This window comes from Panthera onca, chromosome F2 (assembly GCF_046562875.1).
Source record: "Panthera onca isolate mPanOnc1 chromosome F2, mPanOnc1 haplotype 2, whole genome shotgun sequence".
NCBI lineage: Eukaryota > Metazoa > Chordata > Mammalia > Carnivora > Felidae > Panthera > Panthera onca.
In genome coordinates this window covers 74918052-74945859 of record NC_138356.1, presented here as the reverse complement: position 1 = coordinate 74945859, position 27808 = coordinate 74918052, and the positions used below count along the sequence as shown (strand labels likewise).

Here is a 27808-nt window from a genome sequence, read left to right as displayed (position 1 = left end):
TACCAGCCCCATTTTCCAGTTGAAGAAACGGTTCAGAGAGGGCAGGTGACTTGTCCACGGCCACACAGCAAACGGGCGGTACAGCCTGGTTGAGAATCAGCGTCTTCTGATTCTCCATCTGTGCTTTTCTGCCCAGCTCTCCCCTCTGGATGGTTGGCCCTTGTCTTTCCCGGCATCTGCTTTGGCGTTCCTTTTGTGCCGTGTGTGTGTGCCAGGTGACGGGGACCCATCAGTGAGTGAGACTGAGTTCCCGTCCTCGTGGAGCTCCCGGCCCAGGGAGGAGACAGATGAGTAAACAGTACGCCCGGAGTGGAGCCAGATGCTGTGGAAGCCAGAGAGGAGTCTGCTCCTGCCAGGAGGAGGCAGGCCTTCTTCCGGGAGTCAGCACCAGCTGCTCCCCGAAGAATGAGTAGGAGTCAAGCAGGGCGGGATGGTCTTTCCGCACAGTGGGGTCAGCCTGGGCAGGAGCCCAAAGGCAGGGACAGCTCTGACCTGTGGATCAGTCGCACTGCTTCAAGTTAGAAGCAATCTGCTTTACAAAATAAAGGGGCTTTGTTACCTGTCTCATGTCACGCAGATGTTAAGGCGGAGGGTGGACTGCAGGTAAGGCTGGACCAGGTTCAGCACCACTTGCCCCGGTCCTGCTCAGCCCTCGCTTCGTCCACTTGAGCCATTAAACCGGCCAGCACGACCTTGACTTTTATGTCCAAAAATCAAACAGCCAGAGCAAGATCAAGTTTCTTCGCCTCCTACAAGTCAGGGGGTTTCAGTCTGACTGGAGGACTTAGCACACATACCCATCCATCCCTGGACCGAGAGGGCCGGGAATCCCCTGCCAGCCAAGTTAAATCCGAGCCCGCCCTTGACGGTAAGCAGGTTAATCTAACTCAAGTGACAGAGCTGCTTCTTCCTGGAAGAACCGGGGTGGGGGGGGAGGGGGAATGGCCAGAAGGGACAACTCTGGACACCCGTAGGTCACCAGGACAAGTGGGGTTGTTTTGAACAGTGAGAAGTGGTGCACTGGGCAAATCACGATGTCCCCTTGCCCGCTGGGCTGAAGATCAGGAAGGTCGTAGAGGGCGGTAGCACATTGGACCCCTGGATGTCTCCAGGAATGCGCTATGGATTTAATCTGATTTTTGCCCCCCCCCCCTTTTTTCTATAGTAATCAATAGCCCTCCAACCGTTACTTTCCTAGAAAAAAAATGTACCTGTGGCGTCTACACATTGAGGATGGGGACAAACTGACCCAACGGAGATTGGGGCTGGGGCAGGGGACACATTCTAAGCAAAGACCAGAGTCAGTATGCTCACGTGAAGAGGTGTGACCGCCATAAGGTCAGGGACGTCCGGGGACTTGTGCTGTGCATATCCGAGGAGTCCCTGTTGGCTTCCTTTGATGAGATCTGCTCCCCCTTTCGGTGCACCCTTCCAGCCGAAGACCAGTTGCCAGATAGCATATCGCTTCCCGAGCAGAGTCCTTGATCCTGGAACTCCCCTCCCCGCGTGTGGAATCAGAGGGGTGTGGATTTGGATTCAGGACCTGCTTCCTCTTTTCCCCATGACCTGGGGAGGGCCATGTGGTCTCTTTGAGCCTGTTTATTCTGAGGACAAAACGGGGAACCCCTGTTTGTCTGGCAGTACACTTTGGGGACTCTTGGACGAGATAGGTACGCAGGAATGATCGACCATCGTGTCCGGGTTTTGGTGGATCATCCAAGAATCCTCATTCAGTCATGCGTGGAAAGAGGAAAAGGAAAGCTGAACGATCACCTGACAGAACCCAGAAGCTCAGCCTGTCGCATTTTACGTTACCTTTCTAACCACTTCTGAGTGGAGGTGTTGTTTTCCCATTTCACAGAAGAGGAAACTGAGGGCCGGGAAGACTGACGGACTTCCCAAGACCACAGGGCTGGTAAACCAGAACTTGAACCTGGGCCATCGGAAGCCTGCTTCGTAGGGCTGAGGCTGACCGGCAGAGGGTGCATGCCGGGGTGCGGGGAAGCGTAGGATTGTTGTTGAATTCAGAATCCAAAGGAGAGTGAAGGAGCGAGAAAGGAGCACGTACGTAGCAGTCTCTGGGTGCCTGGCGCTGTTCGTGCATCGTTGACTCATTTCACAAACTTCGGTTGAACGCTTACATGTACAAGGCTCTGGCTGCAGGAGAGATGGGGCGGGGGGCAACTTCTGTGTCCCTTAGCAACCTGGCAGAATAGGCGCCAACATCCCGTTAGCCACAGGCACACCCTGAGTCTCAAGACGGGGAGTAAATCGTCCGTAGCCTCCCATCTCGTTGGCTTGACAACAGAGTGGGAGATCACGGAGCTCATCCTGGAGGAGGTGAGGAGAGAGAGATGGGTTTTTAAAACAAGCTAATGAGATTTCACCCTGTTTTCTTCCTCCTTTTCTGTGCAGGTGACAGACGGCCCTCAGTGCCTTCGTCAAGCAGGCTGCTTAATGGTGACAGCGTGGGAAAGACCGGGTTGTAATTAAGTACCAGCACACATCATCCCTTCCGGAGGACGGTGGCAAAGACAGCTTCCCTCTCTCCTGCACCGTGACCCTTCCTTTGAGGTCCTCACCACCCCCCTCCGAGAGTCCCTGCATCTGTCACAAAGATTAATTGCCCCTCAACCCCTTTGGATGGGAACGGAAATCATATTATTAAGTTTGATTAAAGCTTCGAGAGACACTATTGGCTGTTTAAGGACTGCTGACCAAGCCGCCTGCTTATCTCCTGGAAAGACAGATTATATGCAAGGGGAATCAACCTCACCCCGAGTGGTCCCTTAGCCGCCGGCCGTCACAGGGTGATGTCCGGCACACTGGGGTGGCCACTGGCCCGCGGGAGCGAAGTCGGCCGTGGTCCCCCTGGGAGTCCCCGCCTTGCCTTGTGATCGAGCCTCCGTCTCTGGGATTTTTCTTCCGCGTCCCCCCCGCTCCCGGGCGTGATTTCCTCCAGCCCGTCCCTGGGAGGCGTCCTTCCGGACAGAGCAGAAATGGTGACCGTGAGGAAAAGGACTCTCAAAGTGCTTACCCTCCTCGTCCTCTTCATCTTCCTCACCTCCTTCTTCCTGAACTACTCCCACACCACGGTGGCCACCACCTGGTTCCCCAAGCAGATGGTCGTCGAGCTGTCCGAGAACTTCAAGAAGTTCATGAAGTACGCGCACAGGCCCTGCACGTGTGCCCGCTGCGTCGGGCAGCAGAGGGTCTCGTCCTGGTTCGACGAGAGGTTCAACCGGTCCATGCAGCCACTGCTCACGGCCCAGAACGCGCTCCTGGAGGAGGACACCTACACCTGGTGGCTGGTGAGAGCCGGGGACTGGGTGTGGGTCCGGACTGGGCGGGGGCTGGGCCCCGGGGGGCCCCCCGCCAGGCTCTCATTCATTCACCCAACAACTATTGGTCGGGGACCCGCAACGCGTAGATCAGAGCAGAGCGTTCTGCATTCGCTTCCTGTGTCTGCGTAGACGACTGCCCCAAACTGGGTGGTTTAAAACAGCAGACACATCACGCCAGGCTCAGCCGCCGTCTTCACGCGACCCTCCCCTCTGGGTCTCTCTGGGTCTCTGGTCTCTCTCTCTCTGCCTTTCTCTCTAAGGCCACCTGTTACTTGGTTCAGGGGCCTCTAAATCCAGGATGCTCGTTCATGACCCTTTTCCACAAGGGCCCCTTCACAAGTTCGGGAGTTGGGACGTGGTCATAACGTTTGTGCAGGGCCACCGCTCCGCCCGCTAGATATCGAGATGCAAAAAAGAGACACGGTCCCTACTCTCCCGGAACTCTGTTCTGGCCGAGAGAGACAGATCCGAAACGGAGAAGCCAAGCTCAGGGGGAAGTGCCCTGAGGAAGACCAGAGGAGGTTTGTGAGAGAAGCCAGGGGCCAGGGGGCTCCGTCATGGGGCTGTCGGGGGAGGTCTCTGAGGAGGCAGGACTTGAGCTAAGCCCCAGAGGTAGAGGAGGCGCCGGCCACGGAAGGGTCTGGAGAACGTGCCGGAGTCACGGTGGCAGCGAGCGCAGGGGCCCTGGGGTGGCGCCCGCTGGGTGTGCTGGCCTAGAGGTGGGTGGCACCACGGTGAGGCGTCGGGTTTGTTCTGTGTGCACCAGGGAGCGTCCGTGGATCTTAGCCAGGGGCGTCCACGATCCGGTCTAGTGGTCTGAGAAAGGTTATTCCGGGTGTTGAGTCCCAAAGTGGATTGAAAGGGAGTAAGAAATAATTCCTCCCTTGGAGATTCCTTGGGCACTTCCTGTATGCCAAGCGCCAGCCTATGGAGATGGAAAAGTCTTCCCTTTCTTGGGTTGCAGGGGTGGCGAGGGAGGAGACGGACAGCCGCACGCCAGGGCGGTAGAGCGGTACTTGGGAGGGAGCGCAGGAGATGCGCAGGTGCAGAGGAGGGGCGTCAAACCCCACCCTGGGTCTGGGGCTGTCGGAGGAGACCGTGGCCACGCTCATCATAAAAGATTCAGAGAGGTTGTCCGGGTGGGGACCGGAGGAAGGGCTCTCCAGGCAGAGGGACCGCTTGGTGCATCGGCCTAGAGGCGTGAGAAAGACTGGTGTGGTTGCTGGAGGCGTAGAGCGTCCTGGCTAAAATCCGAATGCGAATGGGGGGGTGGGGTGTGAGCTACGAGGCCATTGACCTTAGCTCATGAAGGCCTTCCTGTATCATGTTACGAAGTGGAGTTGAGTGAAGGCTGAGAAAACCAGGGGGGGCTTCCTGTAAGAAGCCGACTTTCCCTTTCAGCAACTCTTTTTTTTCTTTCTTCTTTCTTTTTTTTTTTTTTTTTTTTTCGTTTTTTTTGTCTATTTTTGGGAGAGAGCGCATGGGGCAGGGGAGAAGCAGAGAGAGAGGGAGACAGAGGATCCGAAGCAGGGTCTGTGCTGACAGCATAAAGCCCGACATGGGGCTCGAGCTCACAAGCTGTGAGATCATGACCTGAGCCAAAATCAGATGCTCAACCGACTGAGCCACCCAGGCGCCCCTCTTTAAGCACCTCTTGCACTCCGGGAGCTTGTGGTCCACTTGGACAGCTGCGAAGAGGCTGAAATGACTCAGAAGAAGTGAATCGGAATGCCTGGGCCGAGCCTTGGTTCACTCACTGAGCTGTGTTGATCACATCAGTGTGCAGGTCCTGGGGTGCGTTCCGGGGAGGTGACAGAACAGAGCAGGCAGGGTCTACACCCCCTCGAAGATTCCAGAGTCTGCTAAAGGAGGCAGTGGACCAAAGCTTGGCCAGGCAGGGTTTCGCCCTCACACTCTTGACACTTGGGCCTGGATACCTCTTTGTTTCTGGGACTGTCGTGCACATCGTAAGATGTTTGCCACAAGTATCCCTGGTCTCTATCCACTAAATGCCGGCCTCACCCGTCCCCCAGCTGTGAGAACCAAAACGTCTCCGGATGTTACCAGATGACCCTGGCAGGGAACTTCTAGAGTGGACAGCCAGGACGGTATTCATCGACCTCCTTCCCTAAGGCCCTCAGGGAGGGCAGTTTCTAAAATTCGCAGGCTGGGCCGAGCCCAGAATGTACAACAAGGTGTAAGAAAAGCACATCAGTTTCTCGCTATACCCTAGGTATCTTCACAGAACATGCTCTGTGCCTTCTAGACTTAGAAATCAGGGCGTAGCGTCACGGTCCCTGGGTTTTGCTCCTGACGTCCTAGGTCTTACCAAGAGTGCTTTTGAGTGAACCTCTTCATCTTGCCGAGTCTCAGACTGAGGTTATGCCGGCCGCCTTGCCCCGTTCTCTACGACACGGCAAACATCAGCTGCTAACATTTCTTTAAAAAAAATTTTTTTTAACGTCTGTTTATTTTTGAGACAGAGAGAGACAGAGCATGAATGGGAGAGGGTCAGAGAGAGAGGGAGACACAGAATCCGAAGCAGGCTCCAGGCTCTGAGCTGTCAGCACAGAGCCCGACGCGGGGCTTGAACTCACGGACCGTGAGATCATGACCTGAGCCGAAGTCGGACGCCCAACCGACTGAGCCACCCAGGCGCCCCTAGCTGCTAACATTTCTATTTATTTATTTATTTATTTATTTATTTATTTATTTATTTTTGCTGGCTGAATGGGCAAGTAGTAATGAATTTGCTTTCCGCACCCCACCCCCAGCGCTTATCAAGGCTGAACATTTTTTTGAGACTGTTAGCATTTTATCAAATTGTCCTCCCACGTCCCCACCCCCAGCTCTTATCTACAGCCCTTCTTTTTCTGCAGCTCAGCCCCTGGTGGCCACTTGGAAGAGATGGGCCCTGGGAAGAGGGAGCCCCGGTGAACAGAAATCGATAGCAACGAGCCGGGCGTTAGAGCTTCCGGGTTCCTTGCCAGGATGCGGGCCACATGTCTGGCGTGAAGAAGCGGGACACCACGTCTGACAGGCACCCCTGTTCTGTGGGTGGAGGCCCGGAATATTTGCAATCAAAAGCAGCTTAGGGATTCCAAGACGCGTCAGGGCTGGGCTTGTGGGCCCCCAGACAGCCGGGGCAAAATGTCCCTGACGGATCCAGACCCAGGGCTGCAACCACAGAGCCCCCGCCTTTAAAATGTCGTGAGCCCAGCTGCGGGGCGCTCGGCTGGCAGGGAGCCAGCGGAAGGTGGCTCACACCGTGTGACTCCCACACTCGCCGCGTCCCAGACCCCTCGGAGCCCGGCGTGGAGCCGACGGCTGGAGTTCCAGCTCGGTCCGTACCCAGGGAGCACCCAGCCAGGCGAGGCCACTCAGCCACCAGTGGGGGAGCCGGGCCCACAGACCCTTCGTCCCTCCTTCCCCGGGGTTTTGGGAAAGTGCGGAGGATGTGATGTCGGGGCTCGGGGCCGACCAGCCGAGCCGGGGGGACTCTGAGGCCAGAACTGTGGGGTCCCGCGTCTCTGAGCTTCAGGGTCCCCGTGGGCCTCAGGGGCCTCCCGGCAGGTGAAAAACACAAGGCAGATGTAGCCCCGACGGGAGCAGGAAGACCGGGGCAATCGCACAGGGTCCCCCTCGGGCTTGGTGCCCGCCCCCCATCTGCCTGCCCGGTGACCTTCTCCTCCCGCCTCTGCCCCAGGCACCCCGTGTCCCGGCCACATTTCCACTCCTGAGACGGGCCACAGGGAGTTGGGCCCTCCCGCTCCGTGGGGCCCGGGGTCCTGCCCCAACCACAGGAGACGTCTTTTCTGCCCCGATCATTGTGCTCAGTGCACTTGATAATCGCAGGCCCCATCCAATGCCAAGCGCCACTGTGGCCAAGCTTTCCAGGCACTGCCCTCCAGCCCCCCCCCCGACTTCACCACAGCCCGGGAGGTCATCTTACCTCCGTTTCTCACTGGTGAGGCTCACCTCACTGGTGAGGGGCACAGGGGGATCACATTCTAGTGCCTAAACCCTGGAGCCAGGCCCGGGTACTCATATCTTGGGGGGCCCTGGGGAACCCACTCCACCTCACCGCACCTCAGTTTTCTCATCTGTAAAATGGGTGCCTCGTATCACCTTTCTCATAGGATGGTTATGGGAAATAAATGAGAAAACGCCTATGAAGTTCTCAGCGCAGGGCCCGGCGTGTAAGAGGAGCCACAGAATGTGTGGGGGGCGCCTGGGTGGCTCAGTCGGTTAAGCTTTCTGACTCTTGGTTTCGCGGTTCAGGTCGCGATCTTGCAGTTTGAGAGTTCAGGCTCTGCGTCAGGTGCAGAACCTGCTTGGGATTCTTTGTCTCGCTTGCTCTCTCTCTGCCTCTCCCTCTGAATAAATAAATAAATAAATAAATAAATAAATAAATAAATACACAAACTTAAGAAAACAACAAAAAAACAATGCATGCCCCCACCTATGATGGGCTTTCAAAGTCCGGCAAAAGTCCCTGCTCTAACCTGCCCACGCCACACGGCCTCGAGCACATGATGGGACCCGAGGTTCCCAGCACATGCATAAGGGCCAGGACCAATATCATGGGGGATTGTGGGAGGCCTCCCAGGTGCCGCCCGGCAGGCTGGACCAGGAAGGAGGAGCAGGGTTCACTGGACGGAGAAAGAAGGAGGGATGGGAGGAGAGGGTACCTCTTTGCAGCACACACGGGGGCTTGCGACAGGGGGCACAGAAGGCCAGACATCACGCCTCCAGGCTGGGCTATCTGTGCTGTGGTTCACGCCCCCAAGATCCCCGTGGGATCACATGCAAGGGCATGTGCAGTGAGGGAGGCTCTCCCAGACTGTTCTCCGAGCGTGAGTGTGCCCAGGATGTGCGCCTCCCTGTCCCAGCCCGCCGAGGTGGGTCCCGCAGTGGAGACGGCGTGCCCGGCCCTCCCTCGCTGCGGACAGCTCCCGCCCCTCGCGGACGCATCCCGGACTTGGCCTCTGCTTCCCGGCCCCGCCCTGAGTCGCATGCGTTCTCGAGGTTCCCCGTCCACAGTTGGCAGGTGCCTCCGGAGCATGGACTGGATGCAGACAAGGATACTGGGAAACTCCTCAGGACGAGCGAGAAGGGGAGGGTGGACTTTGAATGCAACATTCTCTCCGATGCGCAAGTCAGCACCTGGCAGCGCCCTTCCTGTTACTTACAAAAGGCAGGGAAACGCGACAGACTGTTCCTTCCCAAGGAGGACAGGGGCAGGGACGCAGCACTGAGTGCCCTGCCCCAACTGATCCAGCTGGCGGGTGGGTGATTTCGGATTCTAACCTGCAGAAACACAGCCCGGCTTTCCTCCCCCACGTTCTTCCCGGCTGTGCGGCTGACGCGCCCAAGGGCCTGGCCCCTTCCCCTCTCGGGGCCTCGGGGTCTCCAGCGCTGCCAGGAAAGCCCTGCAGCGGACCCCGAATTGCTGACATGGGGCCATGTGCCGCCTGTGCGTGGCCAGCGGCGTGATTCTAGGTGATGTGAGGGCGTCAGACGCGAGGGTTCCAGAATCGCGCATCTCAGAGCGAGGAAGGGAGTCCGCTGTCATTCTCTCTCTGGGTCTGCAGTCGCGAGGACTTGAACCTGACCCGATGTTTCCTTTTGCACTTCAACACCTGCCGGCTTTCCTTCTAACGGAGGGTGGGCATCTTGCCCGGGCAAGCAACCGAATGAGACGAAATGAAATAACGTTATTTTGTTTTCATTGTTTTCTGCAATTACTTTCTTCTTCTTCTTCTTCTTCTTCTTCTTCTTCTTCTTCTTCTTCTTCTCCTCGTCCTCCTCCTCCTCCTCCTCTTCCTCCTCCTCCTCCTCCTCCTTCTCCTTCTTCTTCTTCTCCTGCCAAGTAATCCTTGCTGTCCCTTTGTGGTGGGGATGTGAGAGTTCCTTTTAAAATGAACTTCCTTTTTTTTTTTTTTTCCCCTGCAATGAGTCATGAATGATGAGTAAGTCAGTAATAGCCGGGCTCAAGAGGATGCTGTGCTGTGCTCCCGAGTCACGTCCCCTGCCGGCTTCAAGCCCCGGGGCCTCCGAGGCAAAGCACGCACACAGGTGATATACTAGGTGCTCAGTAAATACTGCTGAGCACTGGATTGAAGAATGCCACGTCACCCCTGAATCCCACAGACTGTGTCAGACTCCCCCGAGGTAATGACACAACGTGAGGACGCTGGTCCTGAGCGTGTCTTCGCAGTGCTTGGGCGCAAAGGGGCCCTTCCTGGGTGGGGCCGTTTATGGAGGCTCCTGAAGGAGAGCTTGGCTGGGGCCCTCTGCCTGTCCCAGCATTGCCCGGGAGCGGTTGGAAATGCAGGTTCTTGGGCCCAGCCCAGCCCTACTGAGTCGGGCTCCTTGATTCGGGAGCTTCCCGGGAGATCTTATCAGAAGCAGGTGTTTAACCTGGAGATTATTCTGTTTTTCTGTGTTAAAATGTACCTAACAGTATTTACTACCTTAACCATAAGGTAAGCGTACAATTCAGTGGCTTTAAGCACATTCCCACTGTTGTGTAACCCTCACCACCACCTATAGCCAGCATTTTTTCACCGTGTCCCCCAAACCCTGCACCTGTTAAACCCTAACTCCTCTTCCTCCTCCCCCGGCCCCGGGCAACCACCATTCTGCCTTCTGCCGCTATGGATCTGACCCCTCAGTATTTGTCTTCTTGTGTCCGGCTTACTTCACCAAGCATGGGTTTCCAAGGCCCCCCCATGCTGTAGCGTCCATCAAAATTTCCTTCTTTTTTATGACCCGAGTGATGTTCCACGCCTGAACTAAAGGAGCCATCCGGGCTTACCGATGGGCCTCTCCTTTGGAGATCTGATTCCTTCCGTCACAGGGCGGTGGGGGCCTGCGTGCCTCTGGATCTCCCTGTGTGCCCCGTCACTAATGTCCTGGACAACGGCCAAAGCAATCTCTAACCTCTCCTTTCTTTCCCAGTCACTGCCCCGGGCCTGGAGCCGGGAGAGGCTGGTGGGACTTACCCCGCAGCCACCTCCCCCAAGCCCAGGGGCTGGGCTTTCCCGAGGTCTAGGTTCCAAGGGTCTGAGACAGGGGCCGTGTTGTGGGAGAGACTTTACGTTCGGTTTCCAAAAGCCTGGGTTCAAATACTGGCTTGGATTTGGGACATGTGGTTCCACCAGGCCAGGCCCCAGAACATCCTTCTCACCTACATTCCAGTGTGCTGTGATATATACACCGCAACATGGTGACAGAGTCCGATGGGATGCTCCTTAGGAAATGTCTCCAGGTTCTACCAGGAGTGAGGAAGTCAGAAGTCTCGAGCTTGGTCTTAAAGGGTGAAAGCGATTTGCCAGGCAGACATCGGAGGCCTTGACGAATCCAGCAAAGGGCTAGTTTCTCCGTCTTGCTGGAGCCCAGTGGTCCCTGGGGGGTGGGGGGTGGGGGGTGGTCAGGAGGAGGAAGGGAGCAGAGGCGGGGGTGGTGGGCACAGAGGGTCACCTGACCTTTCTCTCGTGTGGCTTTCTCATATTACCGGGTCTCGATGCCTCAGTGGCTGGCAGAGTAGCTCACACACAGTAGGTGCTCAATAAACATTTGCGGAATATGAGTGAGTGATCTTTCCCACCTCCCTGAGGGGTTCCTGGGCTTCCGGAGAGAGCTGTCTGAGCCTCCTCAGTCTCCAGGTGCCCAGCAAAAAGGAAGGTGCCAGGGAGGGACCCAGTGAGCACAGGGGGGGAGCTCTGGGCCCAGTGAGCACAGGGGGGAGCTAGGGGCCCAGTGAGCACAGAGGGAAGGGGCTCCGGGCCCAGTGAGCACAGCGGGGAGGGGTTTGGGGCCCAGTGAGCACAGCGGGGAGGGGCTTGGGGCCCAGTGAGCACAGGGGGCAGCTTGGGGCCCAGTGAGCACAGCGGGGGAGCTCTGGGCCCAGTGAGCACAGGGGGGAGCTAGGGGCCCAGTGAGCACAGAGGGAAGGGGCTCCGGGCCCAGTGAGCACAGCGGGGAGGGGTTTGGGGCCCAGTGAGCACAGCGGGGAGGGGCTTGGGGCCCAGTGAGCACAGGGGGCAGCTTGGGGCCCAGTGAGCACAGCGGGGGAGCTCTGGGCCCAGTGAGCACAGGGGGCAGCTTGGGGCCCAGTGAGCACAGCGGGGGAGCTCTGGGCCCAGTGAGCACAGGGGGGAGCTAGGGGCCCAGTGAGCACAGAGGGAAGGGGCTCCGGGCCCAGTGAGCACAGCGGGGAGGGGTTTGGGGCCCAGTGAGCACAGCGGGGAGGGGCTTGGGGCCCAGTGAGCACAGGGGGCAGCTTGGGGCCCAGTGAGCACAGGGGGGAGCTAGGGGCCCAGTGAGCACAGGGGGCAGCTTGGGGCCCAGTGAGCACAGCGGGGAGGGGCTCGGGGCCCAGCGAGCACACGTGGGGCGCTGGGGGCCCAGCAGCCGGCTGGCTGAGCAGCGGCCAGAGGCAGCACAGCTGGGCTGACCTGTCTCCTTCCGTCCTCGGCCCGCAGAGGCTCCAGCGGGAGAAGCAACCCAATAACCTGAACGATACCATCAAGGAGCTGTTCCAGGTGGTGCCTGGGAACGTGGACCCCCTGCTGGAGAAGAAGTCGGGGGGCTGCCGGCGCTGTGCCGTGGTGGGCAACTCCGGGAACCTGAGGGAGTCCTGGTACGGGCCTCAGATAGACGGCCACGACTTCGTGCTGAGGTGAGCGCCCGTCCCCTTAGCTGCTAGAGGCGCCTCGGCCCAGGGTCAGGAGGTCGAGACACCCCAGTCCTGGCATGGCCGGGCTCCCCCGCGGGCCCCAGGCCCCCCCCCCCGCCCCCCGAGGGCCTCAGTTTCCCCAGCCGTGCATCGTGGGAGGGAAGCGGACGAGCAGCGCCTCTCTGGACCCAGATGGGAAACGACTCGCGGGAGGAAGCCAGCGGGGCCGGGAGCTTGGCACGGAGACGCCTGGCGAGAGGGCAAGATTCATTTGAAGACTCCCGTTTAATCTTGAAAACTCAGTCCCGTTTTGCAGTCGAGGCCGTAGTAAAACCGCATGTCTTTAATGTAAATTCGTTTCCCCGTCACCGAGTAAAAACAGATCCTCCAGGAAGACCCGTATCCTGGGTTTCTTGTCATAATCTCCACCACACTGTGCGCTCGGCCCCCGGGGTCACGAGCGCCTCAGCGCGAGGACAGGCAGCAGGGGGCTGCTGCTCCCCAGGGGCCTTCTAGAACAGTCTCCCGTTGCCGTGGTCTCTGCGTTTATGCCCTTAGACCCCTCGCCTGGCTTCTGGGAGCCTCAGTGTGCCCGGCGTGCAGCAGGAATATTCGTGGTGAGGGGGAGCGGGTCAGACAAACCTGACTTGGAGCCTGCCACCCGGAAGCTGTGTGTCCTGAGACAAATTCTTTGCCTTCGGGTTTCTTCCACCGGAAAATAGGGTCTCAGGACGCCTCCCAGGCATGGTTGGCATTACCATTAAGGTGTTAACGAGGTGCATTGAGGGGCCAGGGTGGTGCCCTGTGCTTCCTAGGTCATCAGCAGAGACGATGGTCAGGCTCGCGTGAGGTCGTAAAAGAAACGGAGAGAAAACGAACAACGCAAGCTTTTGCGCTGCGTCTTAACGACTTGAGTCCCTTTTCCAGCTCAGGAAGCTGGGGCCCAGCCGCGGAGGGTGAGGCACCAGAGGTGACATCACAGGCTTGTGGAGCTAAGGCTGACCCGTGCCCGTGGGATGCGACGCGCGACCTTCTGTCCCTTGTCCCCCAGGATGAACAAGGCCCCCACAGCGGGCTTTGAGGCCGACGTCGGGAGCAAGACCACGCACCATCTGGTGTACCCCGAGAGCTTCAGGGAGCTGGGGGAGAACGTCAGCATGGTCCTGGTCCCCTTCAAGACCACCGACCTGGAGTGGGTGGTCAGTGCCACCACCACGGGCACCATCTCTCAGTGAGTCCCCTGGGGGCTGGGGTGGAGAGGCCCCTCCCCTCCCTCCCCTCCCTCCCCTGCCCTTTGCCCCCCTCCCCCTCCCCCCCCTCTGAAGAGGGCTCAGAGGCCCGCCTTGAGCATGCTGTCCTAGCTTGAGAGCCAGGCTCGGGTTCCCAGCTCCCTCCCTCTTCCTGAAAGGAAGTGGCTTCACTGTCCTCACGGCCAGAAGCCTCCTTGTCTGAGGACCAGCCAGCAAGCCTGACGGATTGGGGTGCAGGACGCCAGGGGCCGCCCTCCCAGGAGGGCCCTGAGGGAGGCGGGCTCAAGCAGGGGAGGAGCGAGTGGGCCAGGCCTGGGCTCGGCTGCCCTCCCACCCTGTCCCCCTTAGATGGAACGTGAGGCCGGGTGGCCGGGCGTTTACACCTTCACCTTGGGGCACATGTAACCTTGCAGATGGAAAGGGGGCGTTCGTGGGGCTCATCGGCCAGCGCCCTAGCAGTGGCAACGTGCGCTCTGGCCTCTGCTGAGCTCCGTGGTGTGGGGACTTGGAGAAAGTCGCCCCCCGCCCCCCACCTTTCTGGGGGAAAGGCGGCGGTTTGAAAGAAAGTTCCTGAATTAGCCACGAGCGCCCTCTGGTGTCTACAGAGGGCCACTGCTGCAGGGCGACGGGGCTGTGGCAGGGAGGCCGCATCCCTCCCTCCCTCTCCAGTGTCCCCCAGCCAGAGCTGCGTGCAGGCAGCCTGCCACCCCCCCCCCCCCCGCATTAACCGCTCTTTCTCCCCTTGCAGCACCTACGTCCCTGTCCCCGCGAAGATCAAAGTGAAAAAGAATAAGGTGAGTCGAACTCGGCCCCTTCTCCTCTGAGCTCAGGCTCCTTTCGAAGGAGCTGTACGAGGCTGGAAAGCACCACCTCCCCCCACTGCCGGCGCCTGGCCGCAGAGAGCCCTTGGGCCCCCCGTGCCCGCGGAGGCCGTAGCCCCCACTCAGCTCCCCTGCTCCACAAACACCGGGAAGGTGTCCCCAAGTGGGGGTCCCGGACCAGCAGCGTCACTGGGATCCTGTCACAGATGCAGAGACTCAGACCCACCCCAGACCTGCTGAATGAGACACTCTAAGAGGAGGGGAGGGGGCAGCGATCCGGGCTTTTACCAGCCCTCCAGGGATGCTGATGCCGGCTGCTCTTTGAGACCCAGCGCTGTATGGCGTGAGCTTCTCAAAGCCAGACCTCCCCTCCTGCCTCCATAGCTCCATTGTCCCCCGGGGGCCCCTGGTATGGGGGTTGGCCAAGACGTGGGCAAAGGGCAGAAGGATGGAAGAAGTGAAGTGTCCACCCCACTGGTCCTTTGCATATGCTGTCCTCTTCAGATGGTGAGGTCAAGATCAGAGAGGTCGAGTAACTTGCTCAGGAACACACAGCCAGTTTGTGGTATGGCTGGCCCCGGGCCTCCAGCACCTGCCATTTGCATGGGTGCGTCGCCCAGGGAACGGGGGGAGCCCTATGTGGGCCCAGTGGGTACATGGGAAAGTCTCCCAGAGATGGCAGTCCCTTGAGGCCTGGCTGAGTGATGACCGGAGACCTGCACGGTCCTCTGTTCCAGTCCATTCTTGGGGGCTGGCCTTAGGCTTCCTGGACATGCATTCCCTCTACCGCCTGAGACGCCCCCTTCGCTGTCCTCGAAGCAGCCATGGGGGTGGAGTCAAGGGCAGGTCTGATACCAGGCACCTCCCAGCTTGGCCACCCTGGCTGTGTGACACCGGGCACATCACCTAGGCTCTCTGAGCGCGGTTTCCTCATCTATAACACGAGGAGAGGGAAAGCTAGCGCGCGGGGCCATGTCGTGGCACAGAGATCATTCGACGGGTGGGCGGCTCAGCGCCTGTGTTTTCCTGCCCTGTGACAGAGGCGTCCCTGTCCCAGCCACACGCTGTTCCCTGGAACCTCCCTGGCCCGATGTGAATGTTGCCGGAAGTCCTTTTCTCAGCCAGACTTCTCCCCACCCCCACCCCCATACTTTATTGCCTTTCTGCTTCATTTCTCTCTGCGGCTCCATAGCTGTGTTCTATCTAGCACTCTCTGCCTCCGCGGTTAGGCCACCGCCGGTCCTTCCCACTCGGAGAGAAGGCCCACGAGGGCAGGGCTGCCGGCTCTGTTCGCTGCCCTGTCCCCCAGGGCCACGACCGTGTGGGGCATCCCGCAGGCGCTCACGGGGGGCCCTGTCCTCTCCCCACAGATCCTGATATACCATCCGGCCTTCATCAAATACGTCTTTGACAACTGGCTGCAGGGCCACGGGCGATACCCGTCCACCGGCATTCTGTCCGTCATCTTCTCGCTGCACATCTGCGATGAGGTACACCCGCCCCCCGTGCCTGCCAGGCCGCCCCCCCCCCCCGGGGGGGAGCCCCTCATTCCGCGTTTCTCTGAGCGCCCGGGGGTGCGTCTGCAGTCAGGCTGACCCCCCGGCCTCACCCGGGCCCCGACGTAGCTCTCCTCCCAGAAGCTCCGGTTCCTTATCTCTACGCTCTGGGCGTTCCCGAGAACGTCGGCAGGGGCAAGGGTGCCGGCTCGCTCTGTGCAGGCTCCGGAGGCCGAGTCACAGCTGGCGGGTGGAGGCTCGGATCTGGGGGCAGAATAACGGAGCAGGTCGTAACGGGGGAGAGCTGGGGTCTCGATCCCGGCCGCTCTTAGGATCGTCCCCAGAGCTAAATCCCAGCACCCGGGCCACGCCCGGGCCCGTGTTCGCCAGAATTTCTGAAGGTGGAAACCAGGCACCCAGGGCTTCCACTCTTCACCGACACTGAGAACCAGTGATCTTGCCAAGTGCGCGTTGTGTTTTCCTTCGTGGGTCTGCCTGACCGTCCGCCAAGCCATGCTGATTTGGGGTGCTCACTGCCACCCCGGGGAGAGGAGCAGGGGGGCCACAACACCTACACCCTTCTTCCTCCCTGGCCCTGTGTCAGGAGGGGCAATCAGAGGTCACATGCAGCCATCCCCGCCCCTGCCCCACCTGGATCCTGGGGGACATCCAGGGAGGGGGGGGGGGCTGTTCTGTCACCACCATCCCCGTGCACCTGCACTGTCGCCAGAAGCCTGGGCTGTCTCTCCCAGAAGCCACCTCTCGTCCTCACCTCCACCCGGCTGCCTCAGAAATGCTACTCCCTTCTCTTCCCTCCTGCCCCGGGGCCGCTGTGGCCCTGCTGGCCTTCACAAGAAAGCTGTGCTGGCCAGCCGGCCACCGAGGTGTCTCCTGCCCCCGGTGGGGCCCCACCCCCCGAATCTGCCCTCCCCGCTGCCGCAGCCCGGATAGCATTTCCTCTCCCTGGAGGGCATGTTCCTTCCTGGACATCTTCAACGCCTCCCCCGAGACCCAATTCAAGTGTCACCTCCCATCTCAGATCTCTTGCGTCCTTGGCCCTGCTGTCCTCTGTGCTGCGGGAGCCCTGACGTTAGCCCCCGTCCTCACTGGTGCTTGTGGGAAGTCACAGGCTCCAAGGTCTGAGACCTGACTCCTGAGTCCCTGATTTCCCCAGCACCCACCCAGGTGGCCCCGGTGATGAACTCTGATGTATTTATCGCAGTGCTTGGCACAGAGTGAGTACTCAGTAAACGCTGGTCATGTGTGGGAAAGGCCCCCTGGCCACTGTCCAGTGAGGGCTCCTGAACCGCATGGATATTAGCCTCAGGGAAGAAAGAGTTCAGCACCTACCACCTGCCTCAACGCGGTCATTCTTCTTGGCCCATTTTCCGGATGAGGGACGCGAGGCTCAGAATAGTGGTTTGGTGCTCTCTGGCTCCACGAGGCAGAGCTGGGAGCCCTGCTGGCAACTCCACTCCCCCTGCCCAGTCCCAGGAGCCTCCCTCTGAGAAGAGGCTGTCCTGCGCCGGCACCCTCGGGGCCACCCACGCGCTGGCCTCCCGTCGTGCCTTCTGGCGTTACACTTGACTTTTACGGAACTCGCTTTTGCTTCCCTGAGCCCCTGGGAGTTCCAGTAAGGAACCGGACGGGTTCTACGGAGAAGGGTTTCTAGGAGTCTTGGGAAGCATTGCCTACAGACTCGGGAGATGCCTGCAGGCTCCTCTTCTTAGAGGTTCTACCTGTGGCCCTGCCGTCTGGTTCTGACCTTTGCTTTGCCCCCGCAGGTAAACTTGTACGGCTTCGGGGCAGACAGCAAGGGGAACTGGCATCACTACTGGGAGAACAACCCATCGGCGGGGGCTTTTCGCAAGACCGGGGTGCACGATGGAGACTTTGAGTCCAACGTGACGGCCACCTTGGCGTCCATCAATAAAATCCGGATATTCAAGGGGAGATGACGCTGCAAAGGAGAACTGAGGCACGCCTCTCTGTGTCCAGCCCCAGCCTCTCGCTGGGGCCGTTCTGTCCTGGGAGCTTTGAGGGCCAGCCTCGGGGGTGGGGGCGTTCAGGTGCCCCTCGCGGCCTCCCGCGAGCCAACATTGGGCAGCGTCTGCTCAGCAAGGTCCCCGAGCCCCGCCGGGTCTGCGAAGGAAGTCTCAGGACTGGTCTTAGATGGAGAGGGCCCCTCACTGCCGTCCTGGAGCTGGAGGGAAGTGGGGAGATGCGGGGGAGGGTCCAGTCTCCAAACACCGAGGTCCCTTTGGCTTCTGGGGAGGGGGCAGATACTTGGGACTCTGTGTTCTAAAGGAAAGGACAGTTTTCCGGGACGGATGGGCAGAGACTTTTCCTCCGCCCGGGGACCCAGGGAAGACCTCGGGACAGAGCCGTGTTGGGCCATGTGGACACGGGGGGCAAGATGGCACCTTTCTTTGCACGATGCCCGGCCCCTCCCTCACTTGGCTCGACAACCCCCCGCCCCCCACCGCCCCGCTGTCGTCCCAAAGCTCATTTATGGTGGCCGGAGAGGCTCCCCGCCCCGAAGGTCTTCACAGACACGTGGCAGAGTGTTTCAGGCCCCGGCAGATGTCTTCTTCCCAAGCCGATGTCCCTTGAGCGATGGATCTTTGTGGCTGTAACCGTGGCTGAGAGCAGATCTGACCACTTCCGCGTGCCTTTGTGTCTGGGGAGAAATACGCGCATTGGCCGAAACAAGGCAAAAGCCTTGACTCGGGAGAGGGGACCCCCAGCAATGCCGCCCCCTTGCCCTGTAGCTCGGGGCATCTTTTCTAGTTTCCTGAGGCAGCGCCTGAGTTGGAGCAGAGCTAGGATGACGGGCAGTGCTGTCCAGAGGCGCGTCAGCCGTGGAACATCATTCTTGCTTACATTCACAGACCGCTGGATGTGGCGCCCATGACCTTCCAAGGCCACGCGTATAACCTCCACCAGCCGGCACTTTCCCCAGGAAACCCACGTTCTGGGCCACGTCCCTGCTGGCCACCTGCACGGTGTCCTGAGGGCTGCAGGGCCATCCCAGGAACATGAGTTTCAGAGCGGGAGAAGACATACCTCATTCTCTCCCTCCCGGGCTGCTCTGATCTTTCCTCTTCAGCCTTCCTGATTATTTATTGATTTATTCTTTTAACTCCGCTGACGTCGTGTGCACTTTGTGGCTCTGTGGCTGGTCCTGACGGTTTAATTGAGCTTGTTCTTGCTTCGCCTGGCAGCCGGGGAGTGGGGGAGCTTGAATCTAGGTTCTTGGGGAGCTTCAGACTCGGGGTGGGGGGCGTCTAGGGCTTGGGGGCTTGCCGGTGGGCAGATCCCAGGGTTTCAGGTTGGCAGCTTTGCGGGGTGCTCCGTACCTCCTTCCCTTCGGCCCCGCCTTCCTTCCTCGTCATTGTGGATTGGATTCGGTCTCGGGCTAAGAATCTCCAAAACCCAGCGGGACTCCCTTGGGGCCGGGTGGGGAGTGGGGTCACACGTATAGAAGGACAGTGATTGTTGGCTCTAGTTACTGACCCTTAATCAGAAAAACCGCTTTTCCTGTTGAGAGCATTTGCTAACAGGCCATGCCACCTTGAGGAGGCGTGACAGCTTCCTGGGGGAGCGTGAGGCCTGCCAGTCTGGGAAGCCACGGGGCCTGTCTCCTGCGCTCTCGCGGCTCTCTGGCAAGCCCCGTTCTCCCGGCTGCAGCCTCTCCCTCTACAAACAGGGAGGGAGGCATGTTGTCAGCTCCGGGGCCGCAGGTGGTGTTGGGCAGTTCCCAGGGGTCCCCAGAAATGGCATGCCGCGTTGGTCTCCCCCCCAAGCCTGTGCATATGAGCATCGTCACGGGGAGAGATTCTTTAGCCTTTGTTACATTCTCAGAAATTCAGAATCCAGAATGTGATGTATAAAAAAAAAACACACACACACAAAAAACAAACCAACACACAAACGGCGTGTGCCCGTTTTAAAGTCCTCCAAAGCATGAGACTCTCGTGACCGGTGAAGGCTCATCAGTCACTGTGAGGTCAACATCTTGATCGTCCACGCTCAGAGACTAGAGCAGGCATCTGTCGATTGGCTGATTGAGCCCAGGGACAGCTCTTGAGAACCGTGGCCACTGAGACAGGGAGCAGGGTGGACTCCTGAGCTCTTCCTGGGTCCATACAGGGGTGACAGGTTCAGGGCGCGCAGTCGGCTCCTGGGTGTTGCTGAGTCAGAACAGGTCCCCGTGGGGAGGAGGCGCAGGCTGTCCGGCCCGGCTGCCCGGTCCTGGCCGTCTCGCCCTCCCGCTAGGCCCGTTCAAGCCCGCCTGCCTTCCCATTTAACAGATCAGAAAAGCAGGACCCGGGGAAGGGAAGCGACTTGCAAAAGTGAACCAACAATCGTGACGGCACGAGTCAACCATTTTGAGCAAAACCAGGAAATCGTCGGCTCTCTGTTTAAAACATCCTGAGGTGGGCTTTCCCAGCTGGGTTCCATCCGGCATCTCAGAGAACTGTGATGGGGGGTGGGCCTCTGCCTTCTCCCACCTGGCTCGTCCCCAGGCTGCCCATGGTGGCCCTGGCAAGCCCTGGTGTCTGCCTTTTGCCGCCATCCCCCCAGTGGGGGAGAAACCTTGCTCCTCCCAGTGCCCCAGCACACGTTTGTGTTCATTGGCTTGGTGAAGGGGTCTAAACCCAATACGCTCCAATCATTGGGACTGGGATCGAATGCGCCGATTGGCTTAAGCCAGTTAGCGTCTCTACCCGGGGTAAGGATGGCTGAGAATTGGGCAAGGCTGTTTCCCACAGAGCATTGAGCGTGCTGTGGGCGGGATAACGAGAAACCCCGAGCCAGAGGAGGCTCTCGAGTGTCCACCCCGCTCACTGTTGGACTCCCAGCCCAGGGCTCTGCCAGGTCTCCAGGCACAGGGCTCCTGGGAGGCCAGCCCCGGGCCCCAGGCATGGAGCAGAGGTGTCCCCGCCCGCAGTCATCAGTGCTGAGCCTAAAGCCAGAAAGATCGGGGCTGAGGAGGAAGGGAGATCTCAGCGCTGTTTCCAACCCCCAGTGAGCCAGGACGCTGATTTTCTTGAGCTGGAGTCACCTCCTACAAAACCAGCACCTGCTTCCACAGGCCCCCCTGGAGCCCCTGCCCTTACCCCCTCCCCCCGTCAGGGCACAAAGCAGGGCAGGTTTGTAGCGTCTGGCCCCCAGAGCCATCGAGCAGAAAAGAAACTTCTTAAACCCATGCCTTTTGAGACTCTGGCTTCAGCGGGTGTTGTCGGGCAAACCCCACGGGCTGTGCTCAGTGGGAGAAGCCAGATACAAGAAAACAGGACTTAAAATAGGGAAGCCAGACAAGAAGGTGGGGAGGGCGATTCTTGTAAGTGCTGGGGGCAAGAAGGGCTGGGCCTCTGGGTCAAGGGTGGAGTAGAGTCACAGAGAGTATTTGGAGCCGTGACCTCTGCTTTAAGTGTTCTTGTCAAGGCAGCCCGAACGCAAAAACGGGAAACGGAAAAGAGCTCACCGTCCCCCACATGGGGAGCACCAGAAATGCTTCCTCCAGGGAAGGACAAGCCCCGAGTGGCCGCTGTCCAGCGACAGATGGCCGGCCGCTGGCCACGTGCCATCAGGAGCCAGCAGCTGCCCCTGCGCCACCCCCCCCCCCGCCGCCCCCCAGAGCTCGGGGTTATCACTGTGTCCATCACGGACATCTGGTTGGAAGCAGACATTCCCACAGGCCATGTGGTCTGGGAGACGGAGTCAGCTTTCCACTTTCTCGTCCTGAAGAACCTCTGCCTCTGGGGCACAGAGAGGAGAAGGTGCTGTGGCAGGAGGGGCAGAGACCCCCCCCCCCCAAGGTGGCATTCACAGTATGCTGGCATCCGGGCATTAGCAGCTTCCTTGCTCATTAGACGAGCGGCAATGTGCTTCCCACAAGCGTCCAGCCCACCCCCCCACCCCCCACTTTCCCTCTCAGCCCGTCAGAGACCTGCACTGGTGTTGAACTTGACCCCCTGGCTCAGCCGCCCTCATTGGGCAGAACTCCCATTTGTGTCCACCTGCGGATGGCCGTGACCCCGACGCCAGCTCTGACCTGCCACCTCGCCCCACCCCCCACCCCGGGAGGCGAGCGCCCTCCCCAGCCGCGTCAGCACGTCGCTGAACTCACGTCCAAGCCAAAGGTTCCCGAGCGCTTTCCGCTCCTTGCGGTCTCGTTTGGTTCCTCGTCGTTGTTGTAAAATTTGCTTTCTTTTCCCTCTCGCCTCGTGTTTGTTTTGTAGCCGAGCGCTAATCTGGATGCATTTGGAATGAAGTTAGCCAGAGTCCGCCTTCCTCAGCCTTTGCTCTGTTTTATTTATTGTTGGACATTTCCAATGATCCAAATCAAAGTGAATCAAAAAAAAAAAAAAAGCTATTTTATCGTTTGGGTGTGTGTGTGGTGTTTCTGGGCAGGGGCGGGGCATGCCTTCATGTTGCCCCCCACCCCACAGCTTCCGGTCAGGGGTTCTGCTCAGTGGCTCACCAGCTGAGGGTCTCCTGGCTCTGCGTCCGTCCCTACCAAGTGCCCAGAGGTTCAGGAAGCAGAGCGTTGGCCTCTCAAATGCCACCGTGACTCTCACTGCTGTGTGACTATGGCGAACCACCTCACCTCTCTTACCCTCCGCTGCCCCATCCGCCAAATGGACCTGACCATGCCAGCCGTCAGAAGGGGTGTGAGGTCAAGAATAAAAATCACTCAGGAGGCCCGCCCGAGGAGATCTGCGTCGGCCGCTTCAGGCAGTCGCTGAATGAGCTAGCCTTGGCCGGGGCCCGGGGTGGGCGAGGTAGGGTTCATCTCTTCCCAATAAACGGGTACATCCGTGGATGAATCCCAAGTTTGATCCAAAGTCGGCACAAGTCTCTGACTTTGTGAATAGTCCAGAAATCCAGTCGTGGGGTTCTATAATGTAAAATTTGTGTAAATGGTGAGAGTCCCCAATTCGTGTCGGCTCTCACAACGGCCTGCTGGGCATGAACTTGACTTCTCAAAGCGGTCCTGCGGAGCTGGTGCGTGGTTCCCGGGTTTCCATGTTTGCAAACAGGTGCAGAGTTAAAGCCAGACGAGGGCAGGGGTGGGGTTCAAAGCAAGCGTTCCCTCTGAAGGTCCCAGGCTCCCTGTCACTCTGCTGCCTCCCCAGGGGACGTCTCCCAGGCTGGGACGTTAGGGACGTCTTCCCAAAGTTCTTTGGGAAGTTTGTGGTGAACTTCGGAAAGCAGCCCTCAGAGGCAGGAGGGGACAGAGAGGAACACAGGTGTCCTGGAGTCGGGCTGCCTGTGTTCCTACTTAGCTGTGCGAGTTTGAGCATGTCCCTGAACCTCTCTGTGCCCGACCTCCTTGTGGATAAAGTCTGGGTGAGGGGGTACCTACCCTAGAAACACGCTTGAGAATTAAATGAGTGAATGCACACCACAGGCTAAGAAGAGAACCTAGTGCCCAGGGAGCCTCCTGTAGATGTCAGCTGTTATTAAAGTCATGAGGAGACGGGGCTCCTGGGTGGCTGGGTCGGTTAAGCGTCCGACTTTGGCTCAGGTCTTGATCTCGCGGTCCATGAGTTCGAGCCCCGCGTCGGGCTCTGTGCCGACCGCTCAGAGCCTGGAGCCTGTTTCCGATTCTGTTGTCTCCTTCTCTCTCTGCCCCTCCCCCGTTCATGCTCTGTCTCTCTCTGTCTCAAAAATAAACGTTAAAAAAAAAAAAAATTTAAAGTCGTGAGGAGAGAAGGAGATGCCAGCAAAACCATGAGGCCCCCTGGGGCACCCAGTCCGATTTCTTCTGCCCCCTCTCCTGCCCTGCCCCTGCCGGGGGCTTTTGTGCTGCTTTCTTTCCAAGTGGTTTCTTCAACTCTTAACATTCCCTTTCCTTGTTCCCATCACTTGGCTAACCTCACCCCATCAGGGACCCGCTCTCAGGTATTATTAACATGCGGCCTGCTCCTTTCATTGAGACCCGGCCTCCCCCAAGTTCCCGCCTGGGCGAGCTCCCATTATAGCTGCAATGTGGGAAAGGGGCCACCAGGCGGCGACACACTCAGCCGGGTGGGTGTTCATCCACCCAGTCCCAGGCCCACGGGAAGGGGTAGGAATTAGCTAGGACCCTCCACGGGGAGCCCTGAGGACCTGAAAACATTTCTTCAGGACCCTCTGGCACCTGCCCAGACACAGAGGACAAGAGCCAGAGCCCTCCAGGCCCAGTGCTGTGCACCCCCCACGCCTCCCACAAACGTAGGTCTTCCAGGATTGGGTGTTGGGAACCCTGGGAAGGTCCCCCAGACACACCCCTCATGCGGCCCCAAACACATGCTCGGCTGCTCAGCAAAGAGCTCCTGGAACCAAAAAGAAGTTCCTGGGAAGAAACATTCTCCCTGCTTCTGATTTTAAAACATGAGGACTTTTTTTTTTTAATTTTTTTTTTTTAACATTTATTTATTTTTGAGACAGAGAGAACATGAACAGGGGAGGGTCAGAGCATGAACAGGGGAGGGGCAGAGAAAGAGGGAGACACAGAATCCGAAACAGGCTCCAGGCTCTGAGCTGTCAGCACAGAGCCTGATGCGGGGCTCGAACCCACGGACCGCGAGATCATGACCTGAGCCGAAGTCGGACGCTTCACCGACCGAGCCACCCAGGCGCCCCTAAAACATGAGGACTTTTAAATACATGCACTGATTGAGAAGAGATGAACCCCACCTCAACAATCACGTTTTCCACACCTGCCACTCCCTTTTTAAAATTCTTCCTTTTTTCGTTACTGTCGATGTCCCGCGGTGTTTGGGGGGACAAGTCTGCCTCAAAAGTCATTTTGCCCCCGTGTCCGTGAGGAAGTGCCTAGGAAGTGTGCCTGTCCTGTGAGACACAGCGTCACCCAGCAAGGTGGAGGGTGTCCCCGCTTCCTCTGGTGCCCGGCCCACGGGGGACCCCCTCAGCTGTCCTCACCACGCCTCAGGCAGCTGCTTTACTTACACCAGGATTCACTACAGGTCGCGTCACAAAAGGAAACGTTCTGTGTATTCAGAACCAAGTGACGTCCAGGTCATGGGAGGTCCAGGGCACCTTTGCTGCAGGGGCCTGGTGAGGAAATGTCCCCCAGTGATTCAAGGGTCCCTCTGCACCTGCTGGGGAAGGACCCGCCTCTGTTTCTGCTTCTGCTTCGTTCACTGATGCAACAACACCTGCCAAGTAGAGGCATCCCCGGGGCCCGGGTTCTGTCACCCCAATTCACGATCTCCATCTGTGGGACGATGCTGACAGATTCACGTGCCCCTGTCGCTCCCCTCCCTCTAAGCGCTCCCCCTCCCAGACCTGCCCAAGCCCTGGAGCACCATAGAACAAGGTGAAGCCCTTCTGATTGTCCTCAGCTGAAACACTGGGTCCTCACAGGATGGCTGAATCCCAGGTAACCTGCTTCTCAGAGACGCTGGCCGCCTGCCCCACCTGACGTCCCGTAAGCACACGGAATAATTCAGACCCTGGCCGTACTCAACCCCAACCCACTGCTATGGACCGGGTGGTGTCCCCTACATTCCTGTGTTGAAGTCCTGACGCCCAGGGTGATGCTGCTTGGAGGGGGGCCTTTGGGAGGTGATCAGGTTTAGAGCAGGTCATGGGCGGGGCGGGGGGGGGGGTGGGGCATGATGAGGTAAAAACCGCAAGGCAGCTCAGGAAGCCACCGTCCTGCTCGGCTCTGGGAAGTGCGCCCTCCCCCGATGTCTCCCCATCTCCGGGCCTCCACGGGGCTCACTCCAGACTGGCCACTGGCAGGAGGCCGCATCTGGGGAGGAGATGGGCAAAAGACAGCTGGAGTTTTTGCTGCGGTTCTAAGCCACTTCCTCTGATTCAGCCTGATCGCAGAGTACGAGTAGCAACAGGTTCCCGGATCAGTCTCTCTGTTAGCTCAGGCCTCACCGCGCCACGGTGGGACTGTGGCCCCGAGACCCCTGCCGCTTGGACACGGAGACTTGGACCTTGCCAGGTTATAGACCAGGGAGGCTGTGGGTCTGGATGAGAAACCACAGGAGGTGAGTGGGGACGGTCTCGGGAGGAACAGGACAAGGGAGCTAGAACGAGCAGAGAGGCCACGGCTCCCCGGGGCTGTGAGGTGTCCCCAAGGCCGGGAACAAGATGACTTCAGGGAGAAATGTGGCACGAGCTGTCGGAAAGGCCTTTGAGATGGAGCAGGTCTAGGTGATGGCGGGCCGGAAGGCGGAAAGGGGAAGTCGGGAGAGAGCAGACATCCAGGGCCCAGGAGGGCAGGTGCTGTGTGTAAACAGGGACACTAGGGTCAGCGGGATAAGGGCACAAACTGGGCAGAAACACACTTACTGTAAAGTCCGCCAGGAATGAAGGAAAGTAGGCAGCAAGGTGGCAGGTGCCAGGAAAAGGGACAGTGCTGGTAACCGCAGGGCAGGTGCAGAAAAAAAAAAAGTTTGGGGACAATGGGGGGGGAGGGTGAAGTCCAGAAACATCCACGTGGACCCATAGGGACGCAGCGCTCACCCCAGACGCTGCTGCTGGGAGCGAGAGGAAAGTGACCATAGTCTGGGAGGGTAGCAGGGTCCTCAGGACCCTCAGGCATGCCTCACACGTCAGGGCAGCGAGCCTGCCTCTTCGCGGGGCCAGGGCACTCCCCGCGTGTGGCTGGCACACTTCCTGGAGCGTGGAAGACCGAAGCCAGGGGTTGCGATGGCTCTCGGCCCAGAACATCTTTTCTCAAGGCTTCCAGAAGGGGTGCGTACCTATTGAGAAAACTATCGCCTCGGAGGCCTGGACGCCCCAAGGGTGTCTGCAGAGCCGCAGATGTGGGTGCCTTCCTGTGGGTACCCATGACTTCCGAGAACTCCTTCCCCTCCGTGTTTTATAACATTTGAACTGGCTTTCCTGAAACTTTAACCGGAACAGGGAGCTCTGTGTGGTGTAGATCTATAGATTGCCGGAAGGTCTCTCCCCCCGCCCTGGACGTCCCCCAAGAAGAGGGCTTGGTTGGATCATAGACCCCCACAGGCCCCAAGGGTCCAAGACCCGGATCCAGACGTGGAGCTTCTCTGTGATATGGGAATGAGGATTCCAGACTTGTCTGCCTCGTGGGATTGTGGGGGAAACTAACACACTTTCGGTTTACGTGCATTTCGTTTGGTAAGTACTCACCTAGGGCCACTGGGGGCTGGGGCTGGGGCAAGATGAGGTCTCTGCCATCCGAAGACCTCAGTCCAGTGGGGACAGGCAGGTAACCAGACAGCGGCAACACCAGGAGAGGTGGGAGATTCTTAATAATGACCATGGTTCCCTTCTGCACCCTGTCAACATGGGCTAAGTGCTTTGCCTACATGAATTTCATTGAATCCTGCGGCAATTCTGCCAAGAAGCACAGTCCCCCCAGGAGAGGAGAATGTAATGAGGAGACAGTCTCCGGGAGGTGAGGAAACTTGCCAGCAAGGAAGGGGTGCACCCAGGACTTTAAAAGCAAGGTACTGAGCGCACGAGTCCTGGCTGAGAATTAAACACCTCCGTTCCCCACAAGAGTATGGGACCAGGGGACTGTCAGCTTTGTTCCAGACTGAAGCACTTTGGAGATGAGCCCCCAGGGGCTGGTCCCAGGTGGTAGAGCGGGTCCTGCCCTGGGAAAGCCCAAGCTGTCCGAAGGCTCCCCTTCTGACCCGCCAGGAGTGCTGGCCCGGCCACCTAGCAATGGTGGCCACCAGAGGGCGCAACGGACCCGCCTTCGGCGGGATTCCTGTCAACACTGGGTTTGGTTGGGAGCCAGACAGCAAGCAGTTGAAAAGCACATGAGAAAACACACACACACCCATGTGTAGGCTGCAGCCTCCTGGGGCTGATGACCGTGGGTCTGGGCCGCGGATACAGAGGCCCCAGGACAGCCTGGGGGTACGGACCATATTGATTCATTCGTCCACGTTCGTTGAGTGTAGAGCACCGTGACAGCCGTGGGCGGGCGGTCATTCCTTTGCTGTCCTGATGTAACCGTCTTGTGTTTCCAGTGGAGGTGGTCAAACCAGCCATGGGAAGACACCGTGACACGTGGCTACAGGAAGTCAGGGTTCCGTGGAGCACAGGGCCTGAGCGTGTCTAGGGAGATCAAGGGAGACTTCCTGGAGGAAGAGGCTGGGCCGTGAGGGGTAAGGATGGTCACCCAAGCAACGCTGGGAGAGCATGCCAGGCAGAGGGACGAGCACGTGCAAAGGCCCAGAGGTGAGAC

General features: G+C 59.0%; 1 protein-coding gene across 4 annotated transcripts in view; it reads left to right on the top strand.

Moving 5' to 3' along the window:
- The window catches only part of ST3GAL1 (ST3 beta-galactoside alpha-2,3-sialyltransferase 1), a 94685-nt gene extending 72699 nt beyond the window's left edge, over nucleotides 1–21986 (top strand). For all 4 annotated transcript variants that reach the window (XM_060611386.3, XM_060611385.3, XM_060611387.3 and 1 more), the window contains 6 exons: nucleotides 2416–3311; nucleotides 11834–12030; nucleotides 13079–13258; nucleotides 14026–14071; nucleotides 15469–15588; nucleotides 17379–21986. In XM_060611386.3, the coding sequence (XP_060467369.1) occupies nucleotides 3000–3311; nucleotides 11834–12030; nucleotides 13079–13258; nucleotides 14026–14071; nucleotides 15469–15588; nucleotides 17379–17552 (1029 nt within the window). In that variant the 5' untranslated portion in view covers nucleotides 2416–2999 and the 3' untranslated portion in view covers nucleotides 17553–21986. The remainder of the gene's footprint in view (nucleotides 1–2415; nucleotides 3312–11833; nucleotides 12031–13078; nucleotides 13259–14025; nucleotides 14072–15468; nucleotides 15589–17378) is intronic.
- The last annotated feature ends 5822 nt before the right edge of the window (nucleotides 21987–27808 follow it).